This window comes from Microtus pennsylvanicus, chromosome 9 (genome assembly GCF_037038515.1).
Source record: "Microtus pennsylvanicus isolate mMicPen1 chromosome 9, mMicPen1.hap1, whole genome shotgun sequence".
NCBI lineage: Eukaryota > Metazoa > Chordata > Mammalia > Rodentia > Cricetidae > Microtus > Microtus pennsylvanicus.
This window is the reverse complement of record NC_134587.1, coordinates 41,664,749-41,688,671: the sequence shown is the minus strand read 5'-3', so window position 1 is coordinate 41,688,671 and position 23,923 is coordinate 41,664,749. Positions and strand designations below refer to the sequence as shown.

The following is a 23,923-nucleotide window of genomic DNA, read 5'->3' as shown; positions in this document are numbered from 1 at the left end:
TGGTGGGTGGTGGACACCCTTAGGACTCCAGGTCGCCAGACAGAGGGAGGAGCCTTACTTAGGTACCAGTAAGAGCCTAGCTCTCAACCTTGACTTTTAGCCTTAGTGGACCTGACTCGAATCCCTCATTGTGTCTTGTAACGAGCAGGCCTTTCCTCCTCCATTCCTGCTCTGCCTGTTGGGGGCTGGTTTGTGGTTTGTCAGACTCTGCAATCCAGTGGACTAGGCCTGCAGGAAGAGGGACTGCGGTCACAAGGGGGTGGAGCCATGGGCATTGTGGTTGTGGCTGTGGCCGGGAGGGGATGGGATGGACGGCAGACTGGCTTGCTTCAGTCTTGTTTCTCGGAGACTTCCAAACACAGCACCTTTTGTGCATAACCCGGGCTGGGTTAGGGATGGGAGCCCAGCTGCTAAAGGCTCTGACCTTCTGCAAGTCCCCACACTGGGTGCAGGCCCGCCGTGCACAAGCTTCTCTTAGCCCTGGTGTCTGACGCAAGAGGCAGTGACCAGGGCCACTTTCCAAGCTTGGGGCTTTGGGGAGAACAGCCCAGAGTGCTTGACAGAGGTGGGGCCTTAACATCTGGGGCTATCGGTCGCCTCAGACTGCAGTACATCCAGGGCCGGCCGAGCCTCTTAATGACCTATCTCCCCCTTTCCTTTCCTCTTCATGCTCCCTAGTCTCATGGGAAGATGGTAAGCCCCTGGTGCTCTCCTCCCTCTCCTTCCCCAGTGCTGTCTGATGCTGGCCCTTCCAAACTTGTGGGTTTGGGGCTCCCTGGGCCTGCGTAAACCATGGCTCTTCCCTCCCCCTCCTTCCTTTGCATCTTAATCATGATAGTGACACATGTTTGTGGCCAAAGATTTGCAGAAGGTGTGACCTGGAAGCCCACCTGCTCTCCTTCCTGGGAGGTGAAGGTCAGGGGTCACTGAGCACTGGCAGGCCAGGCTTTCAGGCTTCCTGACCTCTGCTCTGCACCATCCTCCTCTCTTCCCCCCTTTTTCCTTCCCCATGTTCCTCCCCTCTCTTCTTCTCTCCATCTCTCCACTTCTAGACTAGACCACACTTTACCTGGGCCCTTTGGAAGCCCCTTTCTTAAGCCTGGAGTATTAGCCAGGCCAGTGGGTGGGGCAAGCTGCTGGGTTGCTCGGATTGGTCAGACCCTCAAACATCTGGTCCCAGCCTTTGTTTTTCCTATTGGTTCCCCCCCCCCCCCCCGAAGTGAAAGTGAGTAGGTGGGGCTGTGGAAGGGCAGTAAGTTGGCTCCTGAGAACGGTTCCTGGGGAGTCCCTAGGACAGCAGGGATTTGGGTGGAAGTGCCCCATGAAGGGGTGGGAGAAGGGTAGGCTATCCTGCTAGAGGGTGGGACCTGAGCATGGGCTGCCACACCCACACATATATACATACATGCACAGCAGGGTTGCAGCATACATGCACACATATGCATGGGCACAGTAGTGCCCATATGCATACATGTTTACACAGCAGGATACATATTCACATATGCACACAGCAGAGCCCCCACATACATGCCTATGAGCACAACAGGACTCTTGTACACATACATACATGCATATGTGTGCACACAGCACTACCTACACACCTGTGCATGGGGGTCCATGTGCAGAGCATGGTCTACAGGTCCAAACACATGCATATGTGATGTACACACATGTTAAAGGAGCAATAGACACCCATACACAGGCTTGGGTATCCCTATATGGACACTTCCATATCCAGGAACAGGAACAAGTAGCCATGCACATGTATGCACACAGGCACAGTGCATACATGCATGTTTACACAGGAAGGCACATGTGTACGTGATCACAAGGCCAGTCACATGTACAGGCACAAGTTCCTATGTACGTTCATACACGAGAGCCCCCTGGCCTGCTCGGGAAAGAGCACAGTGCAGTGACATTCTCACATGTGGGAGGGGCTACACATGCACACGCGCAACCAGGCAAGAGTGTATGTTACATAAGAGCATGTTATACACAGGCATGTTAAGAACATACATACACATACAGTGCCAGAAAGAGAACTTGTGTATACCAGGCGGTAGTGTCCAAAACCATGCCGGCTGCCGGCATGCTTCTGCCCCCACAAAGCCATGCCAGCTGCCAGCATGCCTCTGTCCCTACAGTGGTCCTATGGCTTCTACCTGATTCACCTCCAAGGAAAGCAAGGCTTCCAGTTCTTCTGCAAGACGGAGGACATGAAGCGGAAGTGGATGGAGCAGTTCGAGATGGCCATGTGAGTTTAGGGCAGGATCCTCTGGCCTATTGATTCTGTCCTGCTGACCCTCTCAGGCGAGCAGTAGTGGGAGGTGGTTCTGATGCTCAGCCTGAAACAAGCTCCTTCCCCATGGGACACCAGCCACCTCGGCAGGCCCTAGCTCTCTGTCTCCCAGATGTCTCAGGTGGCATCAGGTTCCTGCTAGATGGGTCTCACCACCGTGGAGGCTGAGCCTCCCGCTTAACAGCTAGGTGGTAACTGGTGAAGGGAGACACCTGGAACTCTGTCTCAGGACAGTGTCCCATGAGGTTGAAGGGGCACCCCAACACACAGAGCAGAGAAAACAGGTGGAGGGCAGAAGGGTGGGTGTGGTGATTATGCTTGACCCTACAGCAGCCAGACTTGGGGACTTCTGGGGAGGATACCACTCCCCTAGGCTTCCCACATGGTGAGATACAGATACCAGAGTGAGGTCAAGGCAGCTGCATCAGGCTGGTACCCTGGGCGGTGGCTGCCTGCTGGCTTGTGTCCAGACTGTGAGAGCCCCGGGACTCTCTGCCCCTCAGTTTCCACGGGTTGGGCTTCTCCTCCCAGCATTGTGCGGGGAGGTATTGAAGCAGTCTCAAGTATTCACAGAAGTTGAAGAATGCCTGTGTGTGAGCACCCTCCTCGTGCACGCCTCTCCCTCCTTGTCTGTCTGTCTGTCTGTCCTGCCTTCTCAAGTCTGATGGTGGAGAGGATGCAGTGAATGTGGCCTTGGGGTGTGATCATGAGCTAGTCATTAGTTCCACGTTTGTGCAAATAAGCATTTACACTGGGAAGTGTAAACCTGAGTGTATTTACCCTGCCATCCGTGGGGCACAGTCCATGACCACCACCAAGTGCCTGAAACCAAAGTAGCACCAAGCCTTATGGGTACACAATGTCGTCGGTGTGCAGAACCATGGTAGGATGCATTGCGTACATCAGTACAGCTAAGAACTGAGAACCGGTTATTAGACCCTTATACACCCGGTTATAATGAAATCACTGTGCTTGCACAGGGACCAGTGGTGAGTAGAATACAGTGACTGCAAGTCCTGTGTGTTTGTGACAGTTGATTTGCTACCAGACGGTCACCAAGTGGCTGCTAACAGGTGGATAGCTCCCACAGCACGGATGCAGTGGCAGAGGATAGCCAATGTCCTGGGTTAGAGAGATTTTCTCATGTTACTCACAACAGGAGCAAAAACCCGTGAGCTGCTTGGTTCTGGAATTTTCCATGTAAGGTTTTCAGTCCACATTGGATTGTGGGTAAAACCTCAGAGAGGAAAACAGTGGACAAGGAGAGCAGCAATGCAAGCTAAGTTTGACTCTCCAGGGCCATTTTCAATACCCTTCTGCCTCGCCCAGCAGGCACTCTCGGGCCAGCATGGTGTAGTTAAGAGCCCCGCTCCCCACCCCCCATGTTCTTCTACCCTTTCCCCTGACGTGTGTGGGGAGACCCAGGCTGAAATACAGGCTGCTGGTGTGTGCAGCCTGGGTCCTCAAGTGGTTGTCCTTGTATTCATGGGCTCAGGCAGCCTGGGCATGGAGTGCCTACTCTCTCCTTCCACCAGGTCAAACATCAAGCCGGACAAAGCCAATGCCAATCACCACAGCTTCCAGATGTACACTTTTGACAAGACCACTAACTGCAAAGCCTGCAGGATGTTCCTCAGGTAGGTCTCTTCTGCCCGTCTACCCACAGCCTCCCTGGCCTCCAGGGCACTCTGCTGAGCTGCCCTATGACACCATGGCACCTGACCGCCCCCCTTAATCCCATAGGATGCCTCCAAGAACCAGGGAGGTAATCAGTAGGGGTCAGCAACCAGGGCTGTTGGAGTATTGGGTCCAGCAGAGGGTTTGCCCCCACTGGGGACCGTGGAGCGAGGTGCCAGGGGACAGCAGGTGCTTTGGGGGCGTGGATGCTCTAAAGCAGATCTCCAGGTAGACTGATAGGTTTTGACCAGGATGATGACTGGCTGAGGGAGCAGAGAGCTGCACCCCCATCTCACCTCCCACCCTCCCCCACACAGGGGTACCTTCTACCAGGGTTACCTGTGCACCAGATGTGGCGTCGGCGCACACAAGGAGTGCCTGGAGGTGATGCCCCCCTGCAAGATCAGTGAGTACCCACCCGTGCATGGGCACGTGCCCCACTGACAGTGCCCCGATCGCAGGGACCCCTTGATCACACTGCCTTTCACCCCGTGACAGTTCTGTGCCTTAGGAGGGGGGTCAAATGAGGCCAAGATGTGAAGCTACTTGGCTGGGGGGTGGTTATCAAAAGCCATAGCTGGGAGTGGTTCCTTTCCAAGCCTCTTGTGACTTTTCCCCCTGCACCTACTGCACCTCTGGTCCATCCCGGAAGTAAGTTCATGCTCCCTTTGACCCACATCAACAAAAGGCACAGGATGTTCTCAGCAGGAATGTGGGGATTCCCACCATAAATCCCCATCATAACTGGCTCTCACTCCTGGTTCTTTCTCCGGGAGTGTCCTGGCCATCACAGCTTGGTTAGTGGAACGGCTGAATACACGCCTCACCGAGCAGTGGCTCCAGATGGGAGCAGCAAGCTTAGGCATTTGTTGTATTTTTCTCTGATGCTGGAGTGAAATCTGTCTTGGGGTCTCAGTCATGCTAGAAGTGTTCTTTGCCAACCCCCAAACTTCCTCTGGCAGGAAGTTGGCATGTTGGCAGCATGTCCCAGGGACAGCCCTGCACAGGTAGTGGCACCTGCTAAGTGCCAGGCTCCATCCTCTGTGCTTCACATGGGAGCCCCATCCTCGCCATTCACTGGGGAGGTACTGTTGTATCAGGCTGCGCCAACACAGGAACCACATGCAGGAGACTAACTTGCTCTCAGTCCCAGGGCTGAGCAGTGCCTGGATTTTCTTCTAGCGGGACAACCCTGCACCTGCCCTCCTCATGGTGGAAACCAATCCTCTTGTGTTTGACCGGGTCCTGGGGGTCACTGTCTTGTTACTGAGCATGTCTCCTTGGTCTCTGGGTTAGTAGGTTCCACCTCCAGATCAGCCCTAGAAAAGCCTTGGCAATGGCATTGACTTTGTCAATGTCGCCCTCTTGTGGCCATAAGCCCCTCATGCAAGGCAACTGCCCTAATTATACATTGTGTGTGTGTGTGTGTGTGTGTGTGTGTGTGTGTGTGTGTGTGTGTGTGATTCTATTCTAAAAGTTAACAAACTTAATTATAGAAAAAAATGGGGACGCTAGGGCGGGTGGTGGTGGTGCACACCTTTAATCCCAGCACTCAGGAGGCAGAGACAGACGCATCTCTAAGAGGCCAGCCAAAACTACATGGTGAAATTCTGTCTCAACAAAAGAGAAGAAAAGAAACATAGTTAATGAACTTACCAAGATAAAGGCGTGGGTTGTGTGTGGGTAGCTCAGTTGGTAAAGTACCCTCAGGAGAATCAGGACAAAAACATCCTTGGTTCTAGAGTGAATTTGGGGTCGGCCTGGGCTACATGAGACCCTGTCTCAACATAAACAAACGAAAGCCCTAGAAAGAGCTGAAGGCAATGTTTTCTCACATTTTAAGTTTTCCTTTTTTAGAAAACACATTTTTAGAGTTACCCTCCCCCACCTCTTAATTATTAGATACTTGTTGCCTAGAAAAGTTTAAAATGTAGAGAAGTGTGAAGAAAAGGAAAGAAAACCCCAGTCCTAGTTCCTTTGGGCACCTGCAGCCCTGTGGGCATTTCCTTACTTTTGCATCCCCGCGTGCCAGGTCCTAGTCTCCCGGGGCTTTTGTTCCATCTGGCATCAGTGGGGTCCTTCCAGAGACCGTATCCTGTCATCACATCCCCTGGCTGGCATCTGACACTATGCCAGGCCTTGTGACTCCCTTGAGGGTGGAACCCATGGTCCCCTCGCTCCTCTGCTAGGGGATGCTGCTTTCCCTCTGATTGGCTCTGATGCTTTGGTCAGTGCTCCTCTGGCATTGGTCAGTTTAACGAGCCATTTCCTGCCCCACCAGCCAGCTCCCAAATAGCAACACGGAAACGGCTTATTAATTACGAAGTCCTGGCCGTTAGCTTAGGCTTGTCCCACTAGTTCTTATAACTTACATTAACCCATAATTTTATTAATCTACATCCTACCACATGGCTTTTACCTCTCTCCCATTCTGCATGTTTTTCTTGTTCTACGTCTCTATGGCATCCCCTCCGCGCCTGTATTCTTCTTCCCCATTTCTCTCCCTCTGCCCGGAAGTTCCACCTCCTGCCTAGCTATTGACTGTTCAGCTTTTTATTACACCAATCACAACAATGCACCTTTGCACCATGTACAAATATCCCACAACAGGTCAGCTTTCCCCTGTGAGCAATGAGAGTACCACCACCAAAGGAGATGGACTTTGTAACCCATGTGGGAGCCTTGCTACTCCTAGGGAGATGCCAGCCCCTCCTGAGAGCCATGGAAATCCTGCCATCCTGTGGGACATGACTACCCACTGTCATGTTCCAAGGGTCTGTGAAAGAGTCAAATGTTCCCAGAGAAATCTGTAGCCACAATAGTTGGGGGTATTGAGGTCCCACCAGACACACACCCTTGCTGTCATGACCCTTGTTTTGACTCCTGCTGAGGTAGAAGCCCAGCCTAGCCATGGCTGGGTGATGTCCTCCCTCCCACATGACCACTGAATGACCAGTGTCCGACTTCAGGGTGTTTTAGGAGGAGGGAAACAGGAGCCTTTGCACACCCACCTTTGTATCACACACCTATGGCCGGTATCACCAACCAGGTGTAGAAATTGCCCCCTGAGAGGGCTGCAGAGATGGCTCAGAGGTTAAGAACACTGACTGCTCTTCCAGAGGTCCTGAGTTCAATTCCCAGCAACCACATGGTGGCTCACAACCATCTGTAATGAGATCTGGCACCCTCTTTGACCTGCAGGGATACACACAGACAGAACACTGTACAATGAAATAAATAAATAAATAAATAAGAAATTACCCCCTGAGCCCAGTTGCCACCATTCAGAGTTGGCCCAGGCAGAAAAGCCTAGGCTATCTCAGGTATGACTTCCAGTCTGAGTTCCCTATGGCTTCCTAGAGCTAGAACTCAGAGCTTGCTGTCAAGGTGACCTTCATGGGTGTGAGGACGAGTCTCTGTGCGCTCTGTGATTGATTGGGCTCTGAAGGGAGCCCCTTGCAGTTTAGCCAGCCGCTCCTGTGCTGTGAGCGTGCACTGCGGAGGCCACCTTTCTGTCGAGACTTCCACTTTGACCCCTGCTCTGCTTCCTTTGCAGGTTCTTCTGCAGACTCGGTGAGTGCTCCCAACTCTACTCACTCTTTGGGGCTGTGCCAGCACGGAAGTGTGTCTGTCCCAGCACAGAAGTGTGTCTGTCCGCTCCCTCCTGGAGGCCTGATAGCTGGGGTGTCTCCTAGCAGCTCACCCACTCTAACTCCCGAGGGATCTCCAGCAGTAGCTACACCTCTGCAACACAGCATGCTTGCCCACAGGGACAGGTCACCAAAGTCATTATAGCGCAGGAACCATGTCTCTGGCAAGCTGTAGAGTCCAGCCCTGTTGTTATCCAGGCCCTGCAAGGGGATGGAGCTGGCTCCATCACATAGCACTTGGTTGTTTTTCCAAAGGCGTGTCCAGAACAGACGATGGAGGATAGTCAGGGAGGCTTGCAGGGGAGGCGGGAGTTGGGGGTATGTAACCGTGTTGGGGTGCACAGGATGGGGTATGGCTAATGTTGAGAGAGGAAATAGTGTTGCAGACCTTCACTGGAGGTTAGGACATGACCTTGCTCTCCTGCTTCCTGCCTTGACCCTCCTGTGGGTAGTGCTGATGTCGGGACTAAGGGTGGAACAACTTCCCTAACCCTCTGTCCTTGTCCTCACAGGATGCTTCTGGAACCGCCCCAGGTGAGTGTGCTGGGCTCAGCCGCTTTTGCAGTCTGTATGGGCGTGTGGTGGCTGCTTAGCACGGCCGTTCTTTTTTTGTTGTTCTTTATTTCTTTTCATTTTAATTTCAAGACAGGGTTTCTCTGTGTAACAGCCTTGGCTGTCCTGGAACTCTCTCTGTAGACCAGGTTAGCCTGGAACTCACAGAGATCCTCCTGCCTCTGCCTTCCAAGTGCTGGGATTAAAGGCGTGCGCCACCATCACCACCCAGCTAGCACAGTCATTCTTTGCCCTGGACTCTCTGGCTGCCTCCCCAGGTTGACTTAGGTTCTGATAGGGTGGGAAAGGGTCAGCCTGCAGAGAGGCAGGACCTTCCACCCCAGCTCAGAGAGCTGCCAGGCTGCTGGCCCAGAACCTGAGTGGGCAGGAAGTCCAGGGACCACTGCCATTTTTCTCTGCCCCTGGTTTGGGCTGCCCAGGCTGTTAAAACAGGAGGGCCTGACGGCCTCACATTCTAGATGAAGTCTGAGCTTCCTTAGAGGAAACTCAATCCCTACCCAGATGTTGCCGGTGCTGGGCCCTGGTGACCTGGACCAGGCCCAGAAGGACAGTTCTGTGACATCTTTGAACATCTGGGGTGAGACTGGGGACCAACGGGACTCCATCTGAGGAGAACCTCAGGCTCTTGGAGGCTCAGCCTCCATCTCCGTTGCCGCCTCTCAGGCCTGCCTCTGACCAGTGCTGTGGCCCCCTCATCTCTAACATGGGACCCCACCCCAACTTTACACTGCAGATCCCAGTTCAGTGGTGTCTGGAAGTGACATAAAGCACCATCTAAAAATAAATGTCTGTTATTGAACTCTTCTGGCATCTGTTTCATTGAGTAGATTACCTACTTAGGATGTTTATCAAAAAGATACAGGAGTGAAGGGGTAGTGAGGCACCTCTGTGTTGGGGAGCAGTCTCACCATAGGGTTCCCCAGACCAGAAAGGGTCTGTGATGGGGTGAGCTGCCAGCGGGTACAAGGTCACCAGTGAGTCATCCTCTTCTACCTTGTCATCCATAGGTCCCAAGATGGTTGCTGTGCAGAATTACCATGGTAACCCAGCCCCTCCGGGGAAGCCAGTGTTGACCTTCCAGACAGGGGACGTGATAGAGCTGCTCCGGGGTGACCCCGATTCTCCTTGGTGGGAGGTGAGTTCTGGTCCCTGGAGGGGAGGCATGCAGCATTGCTTCTCCCTGCCCATCCCCCAAGGCCAAAGCAGGGAGGTTTGGGGTGACGCCATGCTACACAGGTAGGGGTGCGGCGTGCTTCTACAGAGACTCTTGTTTGCTCTGTCCTTCCTGCCTCAGTGGACCCTACAGGCCCCCACTGGGTTCTGTCCAAACCATGTTGTGCCTCGTCTCCAGTGGCCCCATTCTGGTTGACAGCCCCTCACAGTGTTGGAGATTAGTTCCAGGGCCCTGTGTGGTAGGAGCGAGACAAACATGGTACCCACCTTGATATTCTTGTGGGCTAGTTTACAGTTCTGAGCTGGATTGTATTACATCTTTAGCACCCTTTCTTTTGAGCCCCAACACCTAAGGAACCCTGAGACTCCATGGCCAGCTTGGAGTACAGAGTTTGAAAGTTGGCGATATCTGTACTGTCTTGCTTCCCCAAGGACACCGTCAGTAGCTGAGTCCAGACTGTTGAGCCAGACTATACAGTCACATGACATGAGGACTGAAGGATGCTCTGCATCCCAGGTGTCACGGTTTCATTCTGTAGCTGCAATGGGACACCCCGACAGAAAGCAATCCGGGAGAAGGGGTTTGTTTGGCTCATGGCTCCAGGTTCCAGTCCATCACTGCAGGGGAGTCAGGCAGGAGCTTGAAACTCACATCACATCCACAGTCAAAAGCAGGGAGAAGGAAGGCATGCTCAGTGCTTAGCTCAGCTTCTCCACCAAGACCCAGCCCAGAAAGTGGTACTGCCCCTTTAAGGCTGCCTCTTCTCACCTCACTTAACGTCCCCCCCCCCCCCCAACACACACACACAAAGGCAGACCAACCTGATGTAGTCAGTTCCTTACTGAAACTCTTCTTAGATGATTCTAGGCTCTGTCAAATTGACAGTTAACCGTCACGCAAGGTCTGCATCCTCCTCCCTACCTCCTCCCTGGGTGTCTCTCTCTTTTTTTTTTTTTTTTTTCGAGACAGGGTTTCTCTGTAGCTTTGGAGCCTGTCCTGGAACTAGCTCTTGTAGACCAGGCTGGCTTAAAACTCACAAAGATCCTCCTGTCTCTGCCTCCCAAGTGCTGGGATTAAAGGCGTGCACCACCACCGCCCGGCTTCCCTGGGTGTCTCTTAAGGTAGACTTGCAGAAACACTTGCCTGTTTTGCAGAAACACTTGGCTGTTGTGTTGTTTATCTGTAAAGTGGGACCCTCCTCACCGCTCTGCTCCAAGTGGTGGTGAGGTGGACTAAGTCACAGCAGGGAGGTGACGCTCTTGTCGGGCCTGGGGTTTGTGTCTGTCTAGAAACAGGCACCCAAGGGTCCTTCATGCCTCCTAGTTGCTTCTTTCTCCAGGGGCGACTGGTTCAAACCCGGAAGTCAGGGTATTTTCCCAGCTCATCCGTGAAGCCCTGCCCAGTGGATGGAAGGGTGAGTCTTTTTTCCTGCGGCTTCTCCATCACAGGGTCCAAAATGCAGAGTTCTAGGGCCAAGGAGTCAGGTTGTCCTTGCTGGATGGCCACAGTAAGCCACATCTGGGGCAGGGCAGTTTATCCCAGGGTGGGCAGGGGTGCTATTGCCTGTTGAAGTTTTGGGGGCTGAGCATGAGCGGCCTGTGGATGTCTTAATCTATTGCTGTGAAGGGACCCATGACCAGGGAAACTCTTAGGAAAGAAAGCATTTCATTGGGGGCTTACTTACAGGTTCACAGGCTTAGCCCGTTATCATCATGGTGGGAGCATGGCGGGTGCATAGTCACGTGCATGGCTCTAGAACAGTAGCTGAGAGCTGCATCCTGCAGCAGACAGAAACACGGGTCCTGGCGTGGGCTTTTTGAAACCTCTAGTCCCATCCCTAATGACACACTTAACTCCAACGGAGGCACACCTTCTATCCCTTCTCAAATAGTTCCCTTCTCTTTGAGCCTAGGGGTCCATTCTTAGTCTAACGCCACAGTGGGCATCCACCCAGTTGAAACTGCCCTCCCCTGTGGAGAAGGCTCTTTATGCCCCCTCATAGCTGGGAGAAGAGGAAGCTTCCCAGACACAAGGCCTGAGAGCTGGATCTTGTTAGGAACAACAAACAAGGCTGTTCTTGGCTCTGATGTCCAAAGCAGCAAGGAGCTGGCCTGGAATAACCTGACCCCTCTCCCCTCGAGGACAGCTGAAAGTGAAAGAGACACTTCCTTCTCCCTGAAAGAGCTGGGACAGGAAGCGACCCCGCTCACCCCAGACCTACGGTTCCTCTGCTGCTTGAAGGAAATATTAAACACTAAGAACTCTTTGGATAGACCTGGGGGACACAGTACCTCCTGAGTGTGGTCACCTCTTGTCCACTGTTGGGGATTTCTGTGGCCTCCGGCCTTTCCCTCCCAGGAATTAAGTTTGCTGTTGATTCCTTATTAATTCAGGCCTTGTGAAAATCAATCATTTCATTCATTCACGCCTTCCGGGAAAGTCAGTCATTCTCTCGGTCAACGTCCTGAACGACTGCTCAGAGGAAACTGGAAGGGCCCCTGGGATGTGACAGTTCAGGGGTGCTGGGCTAAGTTCACCTGAAATTCTGGTCCAGCGTAGACTGCCGGTCGCAGGGTTGAATTTCTCATAAACTTCCCCTCTACTGCATGCCCCAGGGGACATTAATGCACCTGTGTTCTGTCCCTAGCCACCTATTGGCCGCCCGCCATCCCGGGAGATTGATTACACTGCATACCCTTGGTAAGTGGTTTGTGGGCAGCAGACTCGGGCATTTGGAGGCCCCTGTGCCATAGGGTGTGGCCCTGTAAGCCTGGGAGCAGGGGGAAACTGAGTCCTACCTTGGCTATCTCCCTGTCTCTAAAATGGATCCATAGGCTCCAGCATGTGTGGTAACGAGCCCTTTCCTATGCAGGCTTAACTGGGCTTCTTTATGTAAGCTGTAGAGGTGATGTATTTGTGGTTTGTAATCATGCGTTTGGTGAGAAGAGAAGCTGGGTTACGTGGAAGGATAAAGGTGGATGTTTGGGTATGGTCACAGGTCACGCGAGTCTTGGCCTATTGATTCTGTCCCTGCTGTGTCCAGTGCCTAGAACTATCCCTCAAAGCCGCATAACCGTGTATGGCAGCACACACTTCTAACCCCAGATGGGGCTCATTCCCCATTCGGTCCTTTGTCCCCTCCTAGCCCCTCACTGTTGTCTGTCCTATTGCATCTCTTTAGGAAGCCCACTGGGCCTGTGGGTGCATGCCCACCCTGCCCTGCCCTGCAGGTAGCGAATGATTGATGTCATAGAGATCATGGGGCTTTCCCTCGATGGAGTCTTTATTTATTTCTTGTCATTTTACTGTGCAAACTACCCGGCACGACCACTTAAGGAAGGAAAGGGTTATTTAGTTCCGGAGTATAGTACGCCATGGGGAAGCAGCCATGATCAGGAAGCAGAGCGATGAGCAAATGCTGGCTCAGCTTGCTTTTCTTTTTATTCAGCCTGAGAAGCCATCCCCTGGGACTGTGCCCCACCCGCAGGGAGCCTGGGGCTTCCCACCTCAATTAGCTTAATGGAGATCACCCCTGAGACATCAGAGACTTGTTCCCACGGTGACTCAAGCTGACACTCAAGAATATCCACCACAGTTGCTTTGGTGTCTGAATTATGTTTTTATTCTCCGACAATCTCAGACGTGTCTGTTGAATTCTAGTCATGTTGCCTCCACCACTCCGGCTCCCCAGTGTCTCCCCAGCTGGCACCTCCCACTTTTATAGTGTGTGCGACCCTCGGAGTTTATAACCAGAGTGTGGGCAACCTTTCAGTGGCTACCACTAAAGAAAGTGACCCCTCTCCCCCACCCCTCAAGAGATTTGATTTATTAGCCGCAGATCTACCTTGGTTGTGCGCATGGTGTCGCATTGTGGGAGCATGGGATTGCTTTGCTGAGGTGACCAACCTGATCACCTTTTTTTGATGGTGGGAAAGGCCTGATTTTGCTCAGCTTTCATTCTGTATGGACGTTGGCCATCTCCAGAGAGTCTCCCCAAGATGCCACATCATTACTTCAAGTAGTGAAAACAATTTAGAAAGATGGGGTCTGGTAGAAGTTTGTGCTTCGAACAGTCCCCCTGCCTGGCTGTGGCACATTCGTCTCTCTCCCCAGTGACATCTTTCTCAGATATCCTTGTATTCTTGACCTAAGGTGCTGTTCCCCACACTGTGCTCTGGTCAGGACATGGCCACAAACCCCTCATCAGTTGCGTATCTCCTCACCTCAAAGATTAAAGTTCAGACAAGGAGCAAAGCCCGAGACAGGTGACATGTACACACCAAGGCCACCACCTCCTCAGCAATGTGTCATAGCTCTGATTTCCCGACCCCAGGTTTGCTGGCAACATGGAACGGCAGCAGACGGACAACCTGCTCAAGTCTCATCCCAGCGGGACCTACCTCATCAGAGAGCGTCCAGCCGAGGCTGAGCGCTTCGCCATCAGCATCAAGTAAGCCTAGGACTGCGTCCCCTCCCTCCCCCCCCGACCTGTTATTGAGGGGATGGAGTGGGTCTTCTCCAGTGTTCAGGCTAGAAAATCTTGGGTGAGGGAGCGGCAGAGAACACATGCTAGCCGTTAGGACTCCTTGCATGTGCTGGCTACACTAGACACAACTCCATGGCCACGTGGGTCGAGGAGGGAGCGTTTTCAGACACAGGTGGACTGGTGGGACACTAGGAGGTGTTGCCAGGGATGTACTGGCTGCCTGACCAGGGAGTCTTAGGTAGGATGCATGTACCCATCATGTTCTTTTGTGGCATCTGGGGACCCTTGGAGAACTCCAGCAGTGACCATGACAGCCTTGTCGCTTAGACCACAGGCCCTTGTTCTGGGCATCTTTCCTCAGATAAACAAAACAAAACAAAAAAACCCTGACAGTTCGTTTTCCTCAGCACAGGACATCCAGGAGCACAAGTTATTAGGTGTTACAGGGTTAAGAAATGCATAGCCAACCCCACATAATGACCTGGTAGACGTCATACCCACCTCATAGGAGTGTCCACTGTGTCTTGTGTATGCCTGGCCTTCAGGACAGCACTGTGGGGATCCTATTGATGAGGCTCACAGCACACGTTCAGTCCAGGGTGACAGCTAGGTGCCTGCAAAGGCCCGGTGGAGTGGGAGACTGGCCACCTGGCAGCTTGATTACTCATTAGTCAGCTTTTGCTCTAGCTGATTGCAGGGTATTGAACCAACCTTATATTGCTAGACATTCCTGGAATGTCTCTCCAGCCCTCAGCCCTGGCCAAGGTGCCTAGTCCGTGTTACATGTTCCGTTTCTGAACAGATATACATGGGATGGGGAGATGGGTTCTCTTGCTTCACTGACTGCCTTCCTACACCCACAGTCATCGGGATACTGGCTCCAGTTTTCTGTCTGTGTGATGTCTTTGGCCATGGTGCCTGACATGGCTTGGGGTGACTTTCAGAAGAGCCCCCCCCACAAGGCTCTCTATGTTGGGAACACCTGAACTAAAGACAGTGATGGACGAGGGCGGGGTCCGCTGTCTTTGAGCCATAGTGGACTTGCACTCTGTGCTTCTGGAGCAGCCTGGAGGATGTTAGAGACTGAGATCAGGGCAGTGTGCGCTGCTTACAGGGAGAAGCCAGTGAGCCAAAGCCCTAGCCTGGAGGCAGCAGAAACCTGCAGAGGGTGGTGGGAAGGGAGGAGAGGAGTGAGTTGGTAGTGGAGACTCTGGAGTATGGACTTCATTCAAGCACTCAGGGAGAGCGCTGGGCTAGGTCCCAGATCTGCGCCAATGGAGTGCAGGAGAAATGGCTGGCCTGGAGTAACTGCAGAGGTGGCACAGAGGTTTGGGTCAGGATCCCCCCTGGAACAGATGTGGAGTAGACCTGGGACTGTGTGCGTGTGCAGTAACCACTGGGCTGTGTCCGTGTGTCCGTCCAGGTTCAATGACGAGGTGAAGCACATCAAGGTGGTGGAGAAGGACAACTGGATCCACATCACTGAAGCCAAGAAGTTTGAGAGCCTCCTGGTACGTGTGCCCGGCACTCCTGCTGCCCCGGCCCCTGGCCGCGGAGGCCACAATGCCTCTCCACTCCACAGCCATTCTCCTCCCCGATGGCCCATTCTCTCTGCCTAGGGAGGGATGATTCTCAGCAGTGTGGGGGCAAAATTTAGGGGAACTTGATCAGGTACCTTGGGACAGTTGGGAGAATGTTGTACCTGAGTCGGGACACTCCAAAGCCTTCCCTAGGTCACGTGACAGAGCAGAAACCAAGGCCCAGGGAGGCTTCTCACCCAACAGGAGACTATAAGCAACCTCAACCCTAGTCTCTCCACCTCTTTGAGCCCCGCCATAATGAAGTAGAAGGCGTAGTGTTCCTTACAGTGACATGATAATGTTTCTGGTATTCCTTCCCTCCACCCCATCCCCTTTTCGGTACCAATGGGGAGCCCAGGGCCTCACACACTTTAGGCAATTGCCCTACAATTGGGCCCAACCTCAACCTCAGCTCTTTCTCTTTGTTTTTGGAGGTAAGGGTCTCCCTATGTAGCCCTGACTGGTCTAGAGCTCATTATATAGACCAGGCTGCCCTTAAACTCTCAAAGATCCACCTGCCTCTGCCTTCCTAATGCTGGGATTAAAGGCCTGCGCCACCACACCTGGCCCCAGATTTCTTTTAATCAAAAACACTGTCCTCTGGTAGGACGCCGGAGTTTTCCTTTCCCCTCTGTGGCCCATGGGAAAACGCAAAGTTAAACAGAAGGTGCCTAAAATCTCATTCTCAACCCAAAGCCAACATGTACCATCAGGTGAGGCTCTAGGTGCCTCTCCCAGGGCAGCCAGGCCACCGTTCATGGGGCTTTTACAAAGCCACGATGTCACTCTTCATGTGGTCATCATTCATGGTTGCCCAGTCCTCTCCCTGGTACTGTCCTCATGGCATTGACCCTGCAGGTGTGCCCTCACTCAGCGGTTTGTCCTCCAACCTTGGCATTCCTTCCAGAGCATTCTTTCAGCAATATTTGGGATCACTAAAGCTGAGGGAGAAGTCTTTGAGGCACTGACCATCCTAGCTGGACTGGGCTGGAGTGAGGGGCTCTCTGAGGAGCCCAGGAGGTGGGAGGGCTCCTGATTCTCCAGCCGTTGGTGAGCGTGCGCCCCCTGCAGGAGCTGGTGGAGTATTACCAGTGCCACTCACTCAAGGAAAGCTTCAAGCAGTTGGACACTACGCTCAAGTTCCCCTACAAGTCTCGGGAGCGCGCCACCACCAGGACCTCAAGCCGGTCCTCAGGTAATGTCTGGGTCCAGGGTTATTCAGCCAGGCCACTTCCAGGGCCAAGATGCTCCCTGTCCATCTGGGTCGAGAGTTGTTGCCCCCATCCCCGAGCGTGGACCCAGCCCCCCTCGTCTGTCACTGCTGCTGGCCCCTGCCCCTTCCCATTTCGTGTAGCAGATGGGGCCTGCACTGCCCCTCTGGCTCCTGATGCCTGTGCTTGGAGCTGACAGTAGTGAGAAGCAGTAGGGTGGGATCTGAGCAGATCCCTCCCAGGGTGCCCTGGGGCCTGGGATGTGCGAGCCAGCTATCTGCCTAAAGTGGGGGACTCCAAAGCAGAGGACAGGGGCACAACCTGGACCTTGGGACAGACAGAGGGCCAGAGCATTTGGCTTCCAGCTCAGAGCTCTTTGCCTTAAGTAAGCCAAGTCTCTGGTCTATAGGGACCTGCAGAGCCCCGAGACCTCCCCTCCCCCACTCCAGACAGAGCAGACAATCAGAGGGTTGCCAGCCTCTATGGCAGTGGGCCCCATTGTCTTTTCTTTTTTAAAGATTTATTTATTAATTATGTATACAACATTCTGCCTCCATGTCTGCCCACATGCCAGAGGAGGGCACCAGATCTCATTATAAATGGTTGTGAACCACCGTGTGGTTGCTGGGAATTAAACTCAGGTCCTCTGGAAGAGCAGCTAGTGCTCTTAACCACTGAGCCATCTCTCTAGCCACCCCCCCACCCCCATTGTCTTTTCAAGACATAGGTGAAGAGCAAGCAGTGGTCTAGCTGTGCCTATGCTAGGCCCCTGCCCTTCCTGGTGCCCTCCTGAGATAGAGCCTGGCATCCCCTGTGCTCCGCGGCCATCAGCGTCCTGCCTTCTGTCTTATGCTTTCTCTTGCCTCTTTGCAGCTTCCTGCGCCTCCTACAACTTTTCTTTTCTCAGTCCTCAGGGCCTCAGCTTTGCCCCTCAGGGCCCCTCCGCTCCCTTCTGGTCAGGTACCTCTACTGCTCAGGGCCCAGCCTGATGGGTCCCCTTGGCTGTGCAGCTCGGTGCTGGGTGGGGAGGGGGCTGGGAATCAGGGCCACCGAGGCTGCTGCACAGGAGGACACTTTAGCAGGGCTCTTTCCTGGTCACGCTGATAGCTACTTCCCTGCCTCCTCAGCTGTTACCCTTCACAGCCATTGGGAGCTTTGCCTCTGGTTGTGGGAAATAGGATGGGCGGAGCTGGCAGCTGCTCTGTGTCCTTGACAGCTGCCATGGGAATGGAGTGGGTGCCGAAGAAGGGGCTGCGGTCAGCCTTGGTACAGCATGCGTTCTGCTGCCAGAGTCAAAGCCCTGCTGTGTGGGCTGTGTGTCCCCTCACTCACTGCCATTGTCAACCTGTTCCACGGGACTTGCTGGGTTCTGGGCCAAACCAGTTCAGGGGGTTTCCAGTCTAGTTTGGAGACCTAGGATGGGGGAACCACAGGCTGTAGTGGTCAAGATGTGGGTGCCTGCTCTGTTCACCAGTGACACGCCTGTTGCCTGTGATAGCTGCCCAGCATGGGTGGTGATAGCTCCAACCCTCTGCTAGTGCATGCACGGGTGTTCATATACCCAAAGCCACCAAGGTTTGAAGGGCTCTGAGCTGGAGGCTAGTGTGTCCTCCAGAGACCTTCTTCTGGCTGTGGGCACAAAGCCAGACTCTATGTACTGGGGATGAGACCTAGCTCGGTCCAAGGGCCTCTAAGCCCTGACTGAGCAGCTCCTGCGGTTGTGTGATGTCCCACCCTGTCTGCCCCAATAGTGTTCACGCCGCGGGTCATTGGCACAGCTGTGGCCAGGTACAACTTCGCTGCACGGGACATGCGGGAGCTGTCGTTGAGGGAAGGTGATGTGGTAAAGATCTACAGCCGAATCGGCGGGGACCAGGGCTGGTGGAAAGGCGAGACAAACGGACGGGTGAGTAACTTGCCTGGCCTGAGGGCTTCATGAAGAGGCCCAGTGCTGCCTCTGACCCAGCTGGACTCAGACAAGCTATTCTAGAGCCTCGACCATGCTCAGCCTTGTTCTAGGCACACTGTGTCTGAGCTCTCCCTGATGTCACAGGGGTGGGAGTGGGGGGACTGCGAATCCAGATGTACAGGGTCTGTGATCCGAGCCCCACAGACCCTGTACTATGTCAGACCCTGTTTCTCTGCCTTTATGGTCACTCAGGAACAGGTTTTATATACAGTCTTCTGGTCACTTGCAGGTAGAGAAGCCACAGGGACCCATCAGGTCCTACCCACCCTATCCCTTCCTCCTGCTGCCAATGACTGCCAGGTGGTTCCCTCAGACTCTTTCCCCTAGAGACCTGCAAAAAGCCCTCTCTATCCCAAGACCCATCTAGAGCCACTGGCTTTGACCCAGGTCTCTGAGCAACCTTTTGGAAAGACAGAGAGTTCCATGTGCCACCAGCAGGAAAACTGAGTGTTTCTGGGACTGCAGGTACCCACAGACAAATGTACTTGTCTGCAGAGAGCCGGGCAGCCTTGGCTCCCCTGCTGAACGTTCTGCAGCTGGTAGCAGGAGCCATTCTGTTACCTCGGAGCTTGGCATCTGTGTTGCAGGCCCCAGATGTGTTCACTTATACCCAGCTGCCCTCCAAAGAGTGAGGCAGTTAAGTCATAGCAGCGACTTTGAGGGCTGGCTCTGAAAGCGAGCCCATGCTGGTTGTCTTGGAAGCAGCTGGGGCCCTCACCAGGTCCAGGCAATTCCATAGCACAATTTGAAAATAACTAGTTTGAGCTTTTGTGAGTAGCTCTTGAGTTAACCTGCTGCCATTGTGGAATGCCTCTTTATTTCCGGCAGTTTTACTGCTGAACCTATCTTTTAACAGAGGCGGCGGCAGTTTTCCTTGAGTGGGTGCTTTTCTAACCACCTCCCCACACTCTTTACTATTATGGTTGATTTTTCTCTTTCCTTGTACTTGAGATAAGTTTCTTTTTTTCTCTTTTTTTTCTTTCTTCCTTTCTTTCTTTCTTTCTTTCTTTCTTTCTTTCTTTTTTTTGAGATAAGTTTCTTATAACCAGTTGGAATTTTCAAAGTGGATCTAATGTGGCAGTCTTTGCCCTTTAGTAGGCCTGTGTAGTCCATTTACATTTAGTATAAATAGTGGGCTATTCATTTGTAAGACCAACATCTTGTTGCTTATTGTCGGTCAGTCGCTCTCCTCTTCTTTCTGAGCAACTTTTGGGTTAACCTATATATTTTCTATCTACTTCATTTCCCCTCCTCATGATGGGTGTTTTAGTTATATACCCTTTTACCACATGCGCTAATATTCTGGTGGTTGCAGGTGCTCTTGGACTATGCAGAGTCTCTGCAGTGATGACTTTTACTGCTGGGAAAGTGTGAATTTATAATTCACAGCCTTGAATTATAAATTATTTTCCTCCCAGTTCTTGTGTGGTGTTGTCGTGTATCTTATACTTTTTAGTATTTGAAAGTAATTGCCCAAATGACATTTCTTTACTCATTAATATTTCCTGAAGTCAAGGCCTTTCTCCTTTGACATAATACAGTTCTCTGATCTGTAGTCAAATTTTCTAATTTCACCGAATTTCTCAATTACCTTTCTTCTTGCTGTTGTTTCCTGGATACATGGACTACTCGCCATGGCCGTCATCTTAATTGGACCGTTCCTCAGTTTCTCTCGGTCACATATGACTTGTAACATTTCTTGAAGAGAAGACAGTTATTTTACCCCATTGTTAGGTTTTCTGTTTCTTCATATGTAGACAGAGGCCACGCCTTCATGTTGGTGTACACAGGACTGTCATTCACCAGTGTCAGTCTTCTGCAGCTGTGATAAAACACTGACCAAAACCAGCTTAGGGGAGGAAAGGGCTTGTTTGATCTTACACGTCTCAGGATACCCTGCCTAGGGGATGGTGTTGCCCACAGTGGGCGGAACTCTCCTACATCAACTAGCAATCAAGACAGTCCCACGGACACGTCTGTCTGGTCTGGGAAATCCTTTAACCAAGGCTTGTCCTCTGAGATCTAGCTAGGATGGGTTCTGATTGGAGTGTCCAGGTCCAGGTTCTCATTATCTGTGGAATTAACTTTGAACTTGATTGAGAGCCCATCTGCCAGGTTCCTCTCTTTCCTTTTCCATCTGCATCCTATCCTGGATTGACCTACTGTTAGTCCTGCTCCCTGTCTAACCTGTTGTTACTCCTTTCAGAGTCTTTCAAGTCATTGTATCTTTTGATTCTAGCGGTTTTTTCCCTCTTCTTCCCTTCTTCCTTTTTTGTCTATTGGTTAGTTTTGTTTTATTTTTGAAGCCAGGGTCTCACTGAAAAGGCATGGCTGGCCTTGAACTCAGGGCAATCCTTAGTCTGAATGCTGGGGTTGTGGATGGGCGTCACCACATCCAGCTTCTGGCCTAGGACTTCTTTGTTGACTCCTGTTTTCTGGAAGGAATGTCTGCCCTCTCACCAGTTTCCTAACTATATGGGGTAGCTCTTACTAACTATATGGGGTAGCTCTTACTAACTATATGGGGTAGCTCTTACTAACTATACGGGGTAGCTCTTACTAACTGTATGGGGTAGCTCTTACTAACTATATGGGGTAGCTCTTACTAACTATATGGGGTAGCTCTTACTAACTATACAGGGTAGCTCTTTCCATTCTGGCCCAGGACTCCTATCTGCTACCTGTGTTTGTTTTTGATTTTCATAACACTCATGGCGGAAAGCCAGGTTGTGTGTCAAGAGATATGGGGAGATTCAATGTCCTCAGTAGGGTCTGACATCTTTCTCATAGGTAGATCGTGAATTAGGTCCAGGCTCTCAGTCTCTCTTCAAGGCTCACTGAGACCTGGTTAAGATCTCTGGCTTTTAGGGGGGGAGGGTTCTCATCTCCCTAAGCCCCTCCTGTTCCTGCTGTCTGTAACACACACCTTCTTGCCATGTGCACACACATGCAGACATGACATCACTGCCCTCTCTTTCAGATCGGTTGGTTTCCTTCGACATACGTGGAAGAGGAGGGCGTCCAGTGAGGGCAAGACCTGGCCAGGACTCACGGATGTTCTTGGGAATCTCCCCAGCTCTGAAGTCCACCTCTGGCTTCTCCATGGCTCTGGGAACTGCCTGCTAAGCCTGCAGCTGTTACAGCCCACAGGGATGGGGAAGGTGTTCCACCGTCACCTGCCCGGGGTGGCCCGTCCCTGGGTACATTCCTTGTACATAGAGGAAACCTGTGCTGGCCACACCCAGAGCACCAAGGAGAGGGAACTCGGGGCCGGGGCTGCTGTGGCCAGGTGGGTGTGGATAACAGCCAAGGTCAGAAGACACCGCCCGCCCCTCTGGTTTAGGTGTTCAGGTGTGCCAGGGAGAGCTGGGGACAGCAGAGGGGGCCCTTCCCAGCCCCGTCTGCTCGGCCCTGCACTGATCTGCCTGTCTTTGCTGCTGCTCTCTAGAGTGGGTGTCAGGTCTCAGGAGGCAGGCAGGACCAGACCATGCTGCAGCACACACTAGGCCCATCTGGGGTGCAGGGTCAGAGAGTTTGCACAGGGGCCACCGGGTCATGCTGGCTCTGCAGCTTTCTCTGACTGCCTCCCTTCCCCACACGTCAGGGTCCTGCTGGGTGCTAACTGGGCAGGCTCCTCTTTCAGGAGGGGCCTTTGGAACGATGACATTGCTGACCCACCCCCATCCCACCCCGAATCAGTGGTACTGCTTTTTGCTCCAAAGCCTCTTTCCTGAGGTCTTCCCTGCCCTGCTGCCAGTGAACCCCAAAGGGCAGAGGAGAGAACCAGGTTCCCCTCCCCCACTGCCTCTTTTCTCTCCAGGAGGCACTCTTGCATCTTCTTCATTCCAAACCATGGTCCCTAGGGGTCTGCTGGCCTTTGCACTAGCCCTCACCAGGTGTCCCCACAAAGATTCCTGCAGCCCACACACTGGGCTTGAGGCCAACCCAAAATAAGTGCTCTTGGGGTGTCTCCACCCCTTTTCCCTCCTCTCTCCTGGTGCTTCGTAGCCATTGACCCCCGTTTTCTCCCTCCATCTTGCTGCACAATCCCGGACGAGGAGAACCAAGGCTAGGGTTTGAGACATTGTCCCTGCTGGAGTGGGGCCGGGACCTGCACCTGGGGCTGTTTTCCAGCGTTGGCCTCGTGTCCTCCAGCTTGGTGCCCACACACAGCTTGCTGGGATGTGGAGGGAGGCACATAGGAACTCAGAAGGTGGGGAGCAACAGAGAGTGAGACACCCTGGAAAGGCTTGGGCTGTGAGAAGCTGGTGTGGGAGCGGGGGGGGGGCTTGCAGAGAGTTGGGGGCACAGGCCACTTTCCTGGCTCCTCAGCCCAGCCTGCCCGGTGCCAGCGCAGGCTGTGGGGAGGACTCTGCCAGCCCCTTCCATATGAATGCCCTCAGAACACCCTTGTGCTTTGTTTTTTTCTCGTTTTTGTTTGTTTGTTGTTGTTGTTCTATTATGTTTCGTTTTGCCTGTTTGTGTTTTAAAGGGGAGGGGAAAGTTGTAATTATTTCATTGAAATCTCCCATTATATATCTGTGAATAAGAGATTCTATAATAGCAAAATGATGTATATTTTAGTTTGTCATGATATAAGTCATGATAATGAAGGACACTGAGAAAAAGAGTAATCTAGAGCCCTGGTTTTGTGAGTGTTTTGTGTTTGTTTTGACGTTTGTGTTTGGTTTAGTTTTTTTTTGTTGTTTTTGCGCCACACTGGGCAGGGTGATGGGAAGGCTGGGCAAGCTGGTACACAGGCGCCTCTGCAGGAGACTGGACACCATTTGAGGGCTGAGGGCCTGAGATCAGCTGTGAACATTTGCAGTACAATGCATGCAAGTCAGGGATGAGGGGGTCCCACAGCCAGCAGCACCCCCAATGGAACAATTGTACATTTGCCAATGGGTTTTCCTCCCCAGACTATGGTTTTTACTACAAATAAACCTACGTTCTATTCTGCAGCCGTGGTTAAACTTTTGCGCCTGGGAGGGACTAGCTGGCGTCCTAAGTTCAGCAGGATTTATCCTACCCAAAGACTGACTGCCAGATGGTCCCTTCTGCCTGGCTGGTACAGCATCCAGCAAGGTCCAGCGGGTGGTCTTAGAGCAAGAGCCTCGGTCTTCAGCAATAAAAATAGCACTTTCTCCTCTAGGATGAACCCTGTGTCCTTTGATATAGAAAACCTAAATGATCAAGTGTTGTCTGTCCCATCAGTCCCTACAGACAAAAGCAGCCTTAGGATCCCAGTCTCCTATCCCCAGCTTGTACTTTCTTCTTCACGGTCACCTGGCCACCCAG

At 52.6% G+C, this 23,923-nt stretch overlaps 1 protein-coding gene across 4 annotated transcripts in view; it reads left to right on the top strand.

The window, feature by feature from the left end:
• The window catches only part of Vav2 (vav guanine nucleotide exchange factor 2), a 176,305-nt gene extending 152,719 nt beyond the window's left edge, over positions 1-23,586 (top strand). For 2 of the 4 annotated variants that reach the window (XM_075985549.1, XM_075985553.1), the window contains 14 exons: positions 2,148-2,257; positions 3,838-3,939; positions 4,297-4,385; positions 7,536-7,552; positions 8,142-8,163; positions 9,210-9,337; positions 10,716-10,790; positions 12,024-12,076; positions 13,710-13,826; positions 15,286-15,373; positions 16,514-16,637; positions 17,527-17,613; positions 18,405-18,559; positions 21,603-21,787. In XM_075985549.1, coding sequence (XP_075841664.1) covers positions 2,148-2,257; positions 3,838-3,939; positions 4,297-4,385; positions 7,536-7,552; positions 8,142-8,163; positions 9,210-9,337; positions 10,716-10,790; positions 12,024-12,076; positions 13,710-13,826; positions 15,286-15,373; positions 16,514-16,637; positions 17,527-17,613; positions 18,405-18,559; positions 21,603-21,650 — 1,215 coding nt within the window. In that variant the 3' untranslated portion in view covers positions 21,651-21,787. Of the gene's footprint in view, positions 1-2,147; positions 2,258-3,837; positions 3,940-4,296; positions 4,390-7,535; positions 7,553-8,141; positions 8,164-9,177; positions 9,338-10,715; positions 10,791-12,023; positions 12,077-13,709; positions 13,827-15,285; positions 15,374-16,513; positions 16,638-17,526; positions 17,614-18,404; positions 18,560-21,602 lie in introns of all 4 variants that reach the window. The other 2 variants (XM_075985550.1, XM_075985552.1) reach the window with 2 other exon arrangements.
• Positions 23,587-23,923: the final 337 nt, after the last annotated feature.